The sequence below is a fragment of the Geotrypetes seraphini genome, chromosome 1 (assembly GCF_902459505.1).
Source record: "Geotrypetes seraphini chromosome 1, aGeoSer1.1, whole genome shotgun sequence".
Lineage (NCBI taxonomy): Eukaryota > Metazoa > Chordata > Amphibia > Gymnophiona > Dermophiidae > Geotrypetes > Geotrypetes seraphini.
In genome coordinates, this window is record NC_047084.1 from 467257979 (window position 1) to 467268926 (window position 10948).

Below are 10948 nucleotides of genomic sequence, written 5' to 3' on the forward strand. Positions count from 1 at the left end.
ATTGATCGGTTTTTGGACTTAGATTCACTCGACCTCCAGTACAATTGAGTCCTTTGACCTTGCTGCAGCTATTTTTCCATTAGTGTCCAAACCTTCTAGCAGATTTTAAAAACTGTACTCGGTGCAACAGGGCTATCTCCATCACTGACCTGCACAGCTGGTGGCTTCAATATCTTGGTCCTGAGCACCGGGTTGATTCTTGTCTCCGCTGTTCTACTCTTCAGAAGCGCTCTCTAAAGTCTCAGCTTCTGCAGCAGGAGAAGCTTTTTGGGTCCCCTTCAGCATTGACCATATCATCTTCTCCACTGAAGCCTAAAAATCATTCTACAGAGGCATTGACATTGGTATCAGTATTGTCGACTTCTCCTCCTAAAAATGCTAAGAAACATTCTCATACTTCACCTTCCACTCATACATTGGCATCTTTTCAAACATCAAGTAAGTCGATGCACACCAAATACTGACATAAGAAGTATCCTTCCGTCAGGTTTTGAGGAGAACTCATGTCTCTAGCTTAGATGAGACAGGCAGAAGCTGCTATTCGTCAGGCAACAAATAGACAAGATTCTGTAGGACAGGGCAACGAGAGACAGACATTACCAAAAATACAAACTCTAACAATGGGGGGGGGGGGGGGGGGGCAAGGCAGGCAAATTATTGGCTAATCTGGTGCGCCCTTACAGGAAAAAAAAAAGTGGTTTCATCTATTAAAGACACTAAGGGCCAACTCTATACATCTGAGTCCCAAATTGAAGCGCAATTTGTGAAATTTTATAAGGATCTGTATGCCACTTGTATGCAGAAGCTGATCTAGTTAATTTTCATAATGTTACCGTCCCTCACCTTTCGGAGGCCAAGAGGCAATGTCCCAGCCAACCGATAACAAAGGAAGAAGTCAGGCGGGGCATTCAAAATTTAAAACTCTCCAAAGCTCCTGACCCAGACAGGCTTGGCCCTGAATATTACCAACTACTGGTGGAACTAGTGACTGACCCATTGTGTAGAGCATGTAATGGTTTAGCACAGGGGTAGGGAACTCCGGTTCTCAAGAGCCGTATTCCAGTCGGGTTTTCAGGATTTCCCCAATGAATATGCATGAGATCTATTTGCATGCACTGCTTTCAATGCATATTCATTGGGGAAATCCTGAAAACCCGACTGGAATACGGCTCTCGAGGACCGGAGTTCTCTACCCCTGGTTTAGCGGAAGACATAGGCTTGGGGTCCCATCATTTAACCCATGTAGCCTTGTTACCCAAGCCTGGAAAAGATCCCACTCAGGTGGAATCCTATCGCCCCATTTCCCTCCTTAACCAGGATGCTAAACTGTTGGTGGACATATTGCTACCCACCTGAATACAAACCTGCCCACACTGATATACGGAGATCAAGTAGGGTTTGTACCCGGGCATTATGCCTCAATGATTCTCTGCAGAACTCACTGACCTGAACGACAGAGGCACATCAAAGTTTGCATTTGTGGGAAAAAGGCTTGTCGCTCTGCATATCCTCTTGGGTGATCTGATGACAGATGCTGCCTTTATGGCTGGGAGGTGGGGGGGACATTTTGAAGATCACCAAGTCCAGGGCTGCTGATTGCCTTCGCAGGGAAATAACCGCTTTGACCTGTGAGCCATACATCTGGCCCTATGGATATTGGAGAATACTCTGGGAGGCAAATCAGTCAGGGTATTCTCGGACAGTGCCACAGTGGTGGCTTTTATCAACAGGCAGGGAAGCATCAAGAGTGTTCTGTTGAAACTGGAGGCCCATTTGTTGTTTTTGCTGGAAGAAGGTCCATCTGCAAGTGCTATCAACCACACATGTATTGAGAGTGGACATTGTGCAAGCCAGTGGACATTGTGCAAGCCAGCAGATCCTAGACCCAGGGGAATGGTCTCTGTCTTAGAGGTCTCAACAACATTTTGTGTCAATGGGGGCATCGGTGGTCAACAAAAGGGTCTCTTGATTCTTCAGCCAAAGATTCGAGCCCAGAAGCACTGGCATGGGCCCTCTCATATAACTATACCCAGAGAAAGGGCTGTTGTATATTTTTCCCCTCCATGGATGGTGTGCCGGGTCATTTGAAAAATATAGCCCTGGTTGCTCCAGATTAGCCACATCAGCTGTGGAACACAGATCTGGTTAGTCTGTAGAGGGATAAGTGTCTCAAACTGCCATTGCATCCAACTCTGCTCTCACAAGTTCCTGTTGCCCTGGAGGATCAAGTACGCTTTAGGCTTCTGGCATGGCATTTGAGTACACAGTTTTAGCATGGAAGAGCTACTCAGAAGTGGTTATTACTACCCTCCTCAGACCTAAGAAACCAGCAACTGTCTCAGCCTATGGTTTTCAGCACTGGTGTATTAAAGAGAATGTGGAACTAGTGAAGGCTCCAATGTAAGTGGTTCTAGTGTTTCTCCAGGATAGTTTTGAGAGGGACTTGGCTCCCTCATAGTATACATGGCAAGACTCTCACATTTTAGGACTCAAGTAGTAAAGGTTTCCTTGGTCTCTCATCCAGTTGTTGCCAGATTTTTGAAAGGATTGCAGTTGCATTCTCCTCAGTGACAGCCGTTCCTAGTGTGGAATCTTAACTTGGTTTTGCGAGCCCTCAGTAAGAGGCATCTCTGATGAATCTTACCATTAAGATGGATTTTGTAGTAGTTATCACTTCAGCCAGGTGCTAAAATCCAAGATGTTACAGAGAGCTTGTTGAAACTCATTAAGCCTAATGACTATTATCCAATGCTGCTCATCCATTTCGGCACTAATGATACTGCTACATACCTCTCTGAATGTATCAAAAGTGACTTCATGGCTTTGGGAGAGAAGGTGAAGCAGTCAGGTGCGCAGGTGGTATTCTCGTCGATCCTCCCTGTTGAGGGTAAAGGCCTAGGCAAAGAAGCATCCTGGAGATGAATGCATGGCTGCATGGATAGTGTCGTTAAGAGCGTTTCAGCTTTATGGACCATAAGATGAGTTTCCAAGGGCTGCTGAGCAGGAATGGTGTGCATCTATCAAAGAAGGGAAGAAATGTCTTCAGCAGCAGACTAGCTAACCTGCTGAGGAGGGCTTTAAACTAGAATCATTGGGACAGGGTGATCGAAGCCCCTAGTTGAGTATAAGCCTTCAGGTAAGAGAATCACTATATACCTCTACACAAAAGGGAAAAGGAGTAATGTCTGGAAACCTGTATATACCAGTGCTCGAAGTCTGGGAAACAAGATACTGGATCTAGAGGCTGTGATGAAAGCGGTTGAGTTGGATTTAGTGGCTATCACAGGGACTTGCTCCACAGAGAACAATGACTGGGATATAATAATAATAATAATAATAACAGTTTATATACCGCAAGGCCGTAAAGTTCTATGCGGTTTACAATCGTTAAAAATACAACAAATTGAATAAAAACTAAAAAGATAAAAGCCAATAACTAAAAAAACCCTAAAAAGATCTGATTATTGGGCTGTAATCTGTTCAGGAAAGACAGGATAGGAAGAAAAGGAGGAAGTGTGGCATTATATGTTAAAGATCATATTAAATCCACACAACTGCAAGATCTGCAGGGTAAGGAAGAGGCACTGTGGGTCAATCTGGAAAGAGGGAATGGAAAATGTATTTACATTGATGTGTCATTCAGGCCTTCACAGACATAAGAAGTGGACAGAGATTTAATAGTAGAAATTCAAAATATAGCTGTAAAAGAAGCACATTACTACTAATAAGTGGTTTTAACATGCCAGATATTGATTGGGGTATACCTACTGTGTTTCCCCGAAAATAAGACAGTGTCTTATATTAATTTTGGGTCCAAAAAACACACTAGGGCTTATTTTCAGGGATGTCTTATTTTTTTCATGTACAACAATCATCTCTCCCTTCCTCTCCTCTACCCCAATTCTTCCTCTTTCCTTTCTCCCCCCACCCATGTGCCGCATTATTCCTCCCCTCTCACCCATCCCCTTGTACAGCAGAACCCCACTGACCCTCCCACCGTGAGACTGACATACCTCCACTCCGAGGCCTCCTAAAGCAGCAGGGGTAGGAGTTGCTCAATTGACAAGTCTGATTTTTTTCAGCAAATCAGGCAGCATTAGTGTCAGGGATGGAGTCAGGGCGGGGACATTTAGGGGGGAGGCTTCAGGGGTCAGTCTTAACTAGGGCTTATTATTGGGGTAGGCCTTATATTAGGAGTATCTTTAAAAATCATGCTAGGACTAATTTTTGGGATAGGTCTTATTTTCGGGGAAACAGGGTATTATTGGGTCTTCTAGAAGTAGGAAGATCCTGGATTCTCTACAAGGAGAATTGTTCCAGCAGTTGGTAATGGAACCCATGCGGGATGAGGTTTTACTGAACTGAGGGGAAGATTCTCAAAACTTTGTGGTAAAATCCAACTGGCTGTTGTTGCAGGCGCAAATATAACATTTTACAAAAGATGAGTCATTCTCAAAAACCTGCATAGGCAAATGAAGTTTGCAGAGAGTCACAAAGGGTCATTATATTTGCATATGTCGAGTCGCTGGTGATAGTGATCGGCACATTTGCAGAATACACCGTACATTAAAAAAAAAAAGACCTCTGAATTAAAAGATGGCAGGAGGGATGCCTACTCCCTCCTGACACCCCCATACCTCTCCGTCCAAGGCCGGCCAGAGGGATGCCTACTCCCTTCGACCGGCAGGCCCACCTCTTTAAAATGGCAGACCTTCCCCTTTCCAGTGCATCCTGGAATGCGTCGAGGAGGGGCCTAAGGCTCTGATTGTTTCAGGCACTTAAGGGTGGGCCTTCCCCTCCCTGGTGCATCCTGGAATGCATGGGGGAGGGACCTAAGGCTCTGATTGGTCCAGGCGCTTAAGGGCCCTCCTATTGGCGAAACCGGAAATTACAGTGGAAAGAGAGATTCGGCAGCAAGAAGGTTCCTGGAGCAGCACTGCATGCAGGAAGCTTCCAATTGGCTGGTTGGCCCGCATCAGGAGGCGTGAAGGGGCCAACCCAGTAGGGTTGAGAGTTTTTTACCACTGGCATTCGGGAGCCAGGAAAGGAGAGTGTGAGGGCTGTTGGATCCGTGATAGGGAGAGAGGGAGGGGGTTGCTGGACTCGTGAGGGGGGCTGCTGCTGCACCCGTGAAGGAGGGAAGGGTTTGAGAGGGATTTGCTTGGGCTGCTGAAGGAAAGAGTGACAGTTACTGGATCTGGTCTTGGGCTGGAGGGACAGTTACTGAGTCTGGGCTGGGCTGGAGCTGAAGTTACTGGATCTGGTCTGGGGCTGGGGGATATTTACTGGTTCTGGTCTGGAGCTGAAGGGAAGGGTGACAGTTACTGGATCTGGTCTGATGATGGGGGAAGAAGGGAAACATGTGCTGGGCCCATGTGGTGGGTAGAATGGAGCTGGAGGGAAGGGAGAGGTGCCAGACCCACATCTGGATACTGAAGGAAATGGATAGAAGTGTTGGACCCATGGGAAGAGAGTTTAGAGGGAAGGGAGAACAGTTCAGGACCTGCAGGGAGGAAGAGAGAGAAGGGAAAGAGAAAAGCTGAACCAAGGGGATGAAGGAAGAGTGAATGAAATATTGAACATAGTGGAGGGAGGGAGGAAAGAGAGAGAGAGTGTGAGAGACACATTAGTGTAAGGGAGTAAGAGAGGAGATAAGCTGGACACAGGGAGATATATAAAAAGAGGGGAGATGGTGGGCATGGATGGGAGCATAGAATGGACAAAAAAGGGAATGCTGCCTGGGTGTGGTATATGGACACGGAGAGAAGATGGCTAGACATGGGGGAGAATAAGAACACCGAAGGAAGATGCTGGACAGATGGGATATAGAGGAGTGATACTGTACACAGGGGGAGGGGGTCGTAGGGTAGAAAGATGAGGAAGGCAGGGAGATGGGAACGGGAAATACTAGAAAGGGACGTATAGGAGACATAGAAAAGGGAGACACTGAACATGAGGAAACATACATACACAGAGATAGAAGATGGATGGTGAGCATGGAGAAAGAAGAAATGTCAAATGGTCAAGAGACCCTGGCAGGTGAGTTAAGAGAAGACAAAAGAAAACAGAGACCAGTGCCTGAGACCAACATGATTTGAAGAATACAATGACGAGACAACAAAAGGTAGAAAAAAATAATTTTATTTTCAGTTTTGTGATTAGAATATATCAGATTTGAAATATGTATCCTGCTAGAACTGGTGTTAGACATAACTGGGGATTGCAAAGCCCAAGCTGTTCTTCTTTAGCTTCCAGCTGGCTTAGGGCTCTCTCTGACCAGGGGATAGTTGTCCTAGTTGCACTTCCCTAACACTATTCCTGCCATGTGCGACTGAAGTATTCTATTAGCTTGATTTGTCTATGTAGCATTCTGTAGTACAGTAATTTGACTTCAGTTTTCTCAATAGTGGAGGGGATATTTGTGAGGGGGAGACAGGGATTTTGTTGATCCTTGCTCTGTATTATTTGTGATTTATAAAATGATAATTGTACTGAATATTGTTTCTTTTTATATAATAAAATAAGTTCAGTATAAAATCATAATTATTCAAGGCTTGTGCGAATGGGATCAGATGGTGGGGTGAGCTGGTGGGAACGGGGACTGAGCTTCATTCTCTACTCGTGAGTAAAGGAGAATAACCTACTGATTCAAGACTCGTATGCCTTTCTGCTAGAAAGAAGATTATCGAGGTAAGAACCTAATCTTCCCTTTGAAGAGCAGGGCTATCCTATCTTTGCCACTAAATGCAAGTGCTACATATTTATATTATAATCACATGTCCCCAAAAAGCAGAGCTGTAACCGATTCATAGTCAGTCATGCGTGAGACACCAGCGCGCCGACAATTCGGCACAAGAAAGAAGCGCGCCGTGGGAAAACTTTGTTTTAAAGAGCTCCGAAGCGGGGTGTAAGTGGGGAACCCCCCACACTTTACTGTATAGTGTTCGCACTACTGTTGGGGGGGGGTTGGAACCCTCCATTATAGAGAAAACTGAACTTTTTCCAATTTTTTTTCAGAAAAAGTTCCGTTTTCTCTCTAATGTGGGAGGTTGCACCCTCCCCCCACACACCCCCAACTACAGCGCGAACACTATGCAGTAAAGTGGGGGGTTCCTCCCCCCCCGTCAGAGCTCTTTAAAACTAAGTTTTCCTGCGGCGCACTTCTTTCTTGCATCAAACTGTCAGTGCTCGATTGTCGGCGTGCTGGTGTCTGGCGTGCGATTATCCTGTCACCCTGTAACCCTTACCAATACTATTTTTCCCATGAAAGTATTTAACCTATGTTGTTCAGATTTCTGTACTGCTATGGATTCATGTTTTATCTATTTTATTGAATTGTTTTGTTTGGATTGTCCCCTCCCCCCCTCTTTTTTGACCCCCCCCAGTGTTTTCACAGTCATCTTTATCTTTGGTTCCTCAGTGCCTTACTGTCGTGGTGTCGCTTTCTAGAAACTGGCTCTGCTTTTCTGGCCCGCATAAGCAGCCTGCTAGATGCCGTTGGATGGTATGAGGAGAAAGTGGTGCAGCGTCTTGGCTCCGCTTCTCAGCTGCCTCAGCCTGCGGAGTTGTTGGATGCTGTCCAGGATATGGACCTGAACATTGACACCGCACAGCAGGAAGAGTGCACTGGGTCTGAAGACAGCATGCTCTTCAATAAAGCTCCTGACCCTGCTGCAGCCCCTCTGAAGAGCAGTTCTGAGGTTGTGCTTCCTGATTCAGAAAGTCACAAGATGGCAGACGAGTGCAAAAGTGCCGAGCAGAATCTGAACTGGCTCATTCAGCAGACTGCTTGTTTAATGGAGCAGCTAAGATTATCAGCAGACGTAATCCAGCAAGTCCAGCAACTAGAAAACTAACAACTCGTGTTTCTAAAGATTGGAGGGAGAGAGAGCATTGTCTAAATATGTACATCGCACTAGTCCATGGTCAGCATCTGAAACCACTGACTGTTTCTCAGCACCTGTACTTGTGGTGAGGGGGCAGGGATTCTGGATTATAAGACACCCTTTTTTAAAAAACCACTCAGAAATAGATACCTGACTTCATCACAAAGCATGTAGCAAACAGCTCAGGAAAACTGTGCCTTTGATTGAGATTAGACAGTTGCTCTTATTTTTTGTGTTTATGGGTGTTTATTCCTCCCTCCTTTTTTAAGAGCATATTTAGTTATTCTGTTTAGCTGCTTATTGCTGTATGTTCCCTCAGTCAGGTCAGCTTTAAGGTGTTAAGGTGTCCCTGGCATTTGTGTGGCACCCAGGTAATGCATAAACACTTTCCTATCTGTGAAGAGGAGGGTTTGGGAAGAGCAGTTTCAGGATCCATGTAAAGCCAGAGAGGGACCTTAGTGCTCTTAGCACACATTGACTTTTAAATGATGGAGGTAAGTAGCTTTGTTCCTTTTAAAAGTTCAGATTTCTGTCTGTTGGGATTGTAATGCTAAACTCTTTAGCAAAGACATGGGATTCCATACATTAGCTGTTGCTTCCCCTTAGTCACGAACTTTGCAGAAGGGTGTCACTCAAAACTTCCAACTCTTCCCCTTCTGTACTGGAGAACAGCTCCCTCTTCAGTTTTTCCTTATGCAAGCAAACTTAGAAGGTGTGTTCTGATCTGCTGTGCTTCTTTTTCTTATTTTCGGGTATTTTTTGCTATCTGTTTTGATTTTCCTGCGTGACTTCAGTGCTCAGAGGTCCCCTTCTTGGGCTTTCTCCATCGGGGAAAAGGATGCAGTCCTGTGTGGATGGACTGCTGCTCCCAGGTCAACCTCACGCTGAATACCTGTAGAGCTAACCTGCTTTTTGTCCCTTCAGGAGCTCAGAGTCCATTCCCCTGGGAGTTTGCTTGTCTGCTGATTTATCAGAGATTAGAGAACCGTTCTTCAGATTTACTTAGGCCAGTGTTTCACTGTAGACGGTACCTTCCTTTCTGCTGACAGTGATTTCTGCCTTCCACATCAGTCAGGAGACCCGCTTACCTGCATTTCACCCCACTGGTTCAGCGAAGCAGGACAGACTTTTGCAGAGGCTGGATGTGCGCAGAGTCATCTTCCACTACCTGGAGAGGACCAATGACTCACGCCTCTCTGACCACCTCTTTGTGCTGGCCAGCCATTTGAGATAGGGCAAGCCAGCTTCTAAGGCTTCGATTGCTAGATGGATTCAGATGGCAATTTCTTCTTTCTACATTGCCTATGGAAAGCAGCCTCCTATCTCCCTTGCCGCACACTAGAGGTGTGGCTGCCTCCTCGGTGGAGTTCCGGGCTGTTTCTCCTGCTAAGATCTGTAGAGCAACTACCTGGTCTACTTTCCACACTTTTACAAAGTTCTACAGAGTGTATGTGGCAGCTCAAGAAGATGCCGATTTTAGGTCCTCTGTACTCTGGGCAGGCTCATCTGTCCTTCTCTAGACAACTGCCGCTGCTTTGGTACGTCAGCTGATGTACAGAATCCCAAGTCTTTGCTAAAGAATGAAAGATTAGATTCTTAACCTTGATAATCTTCTTTCTTTTAGAAGACATGGGATTCTATACGGCCCATCCTGTATGGACTTTGATTTGCCTGATTTCTGCCTTGGACATTGCCAGTGTTTGTCACGGGACTTCTCTTGTCTTTAAGAGGAGACAAAACTACAGAAGCATGCATGCACCATTTCCCTTTATCCCTTGGGGGTTCAGGGGTTATCCTAGTTACACTTAGCAGGTTGGTTCCCAGCTACTTGCGAGATTGATGTGGTGTTCATTGTTAACTGTTCACGGTGGTTAATCATTGTTCTTTTGTCACAAGTTACAGAGCAAAACAGAATATGTTTGTCCCTGGGGAAGTTCCTCGTGCCTCTTCTCCTTTCTTCTGTTTCAGTGGTATTCGATTGCTTTGTACTAACTGTTCTCTAATGCAGAAGGGGAGGAGCTGGAAATTTTGAGTGATACTCTTATGCAAAGTTTGCGAATATGGGGAAGCAACAGCTAATGTATGGAATCCCATGTCTTTTAACAAAAGGAAAATTAGAAAGGTAAGAACCTAATCTTTCAATGAGTGCTGAACAATGGCTTCTGGATCAGAGTGAAAAAACACCATTTGGTGTTACCAAGTGAAGAGGGTTGGTCACAGTGTTGGATTGTGAAGAAATGAGCTATGAAAATCACAAAAATTATGATGTATTGTGTTTGGGATGCCTGGTATTGTGACTAAGAGCTCCTTTTACTAAGGTGCGCTAGCATTTTTAGCGTACGCAGGAAATTACCGCGCGTTACACTTCTAGAACTAATGCCAGCTCAATGCTGGCGTTAAGATCTAGCAATGTAGCACGCGCTATTCTGCGTGTTAAAACCCTAGCGCACCTTAGTAAAAAGAGCCCTAAGTGAGACCCCTCTAAATCCAGTCTTTCCAGGCCTTTGGGTAGAAAGTGAGATGGATATGTGGGAATCGCAGTGTAATTCAACTGTAATTCAATTTGAGAAAGCTGACTCTGATTTCATTTATTAGCTCAGATTTCTGGTAGAAATTATCTGATTTCTTATACATGATGAGCCATACAGAAAGTGGAACAAGTGGCTTTGGATCTTTTCTGCTTGGTGATACCTTTAGATTAGGGGTGTTCAACCCAGTCCTTGGGACACATGAAGCCAGATGAGTTGTCAGAATACCCACAATGAGAATGCATGAGATAAATTTGCATGTATTACCACCATTTTATGGAAATCTACCTCATGCATATTCATTGCAGATATCTTGAAAAACAGATTGGCTCGATGTGTCCCAAGGACTAGGTTGAAAGCCCCTGCTTCAGATGAGTGATTCACAACCAGTGGATCACGACACTCTAGTGCAGTGTCCTGCAAATTTTTCAGCACCGCAGCACACTAAACCTGATGCCCCGGCCAGAAGGCATCCAGAAGTATGTGGAAGTCGACGTCATTACGTAGACATCCGCACATGAGTGTAGGTCCTCT

General features: G+C 45.3%; 1 protein-coding gene across 1 annotated transcript in view; it reads left to right on the top strand.

The window, feature by feature from the left end:
* YAE1 (YAE1 maturation factor of ABCE1) overlaps positions 1–10494 on the top strand; it is a 28537-nt gene extending 18043 nt beyond the window's left edge. The window contains exon 3 of the mRNA XM_033924205.1: positions 7421–10494. Within this exon, the coding sequence (XP_033780096.1) occupies positions 7421–7856 (436 nt within the window). The 3' untranslated portion in view covers positions 7857–10494. The remainder of the gene's footprint in view (positions 1–7420) is intronic.
* The last annotated feature ends 454 nt before the right edge of the window (positions 10495–10948 follow it).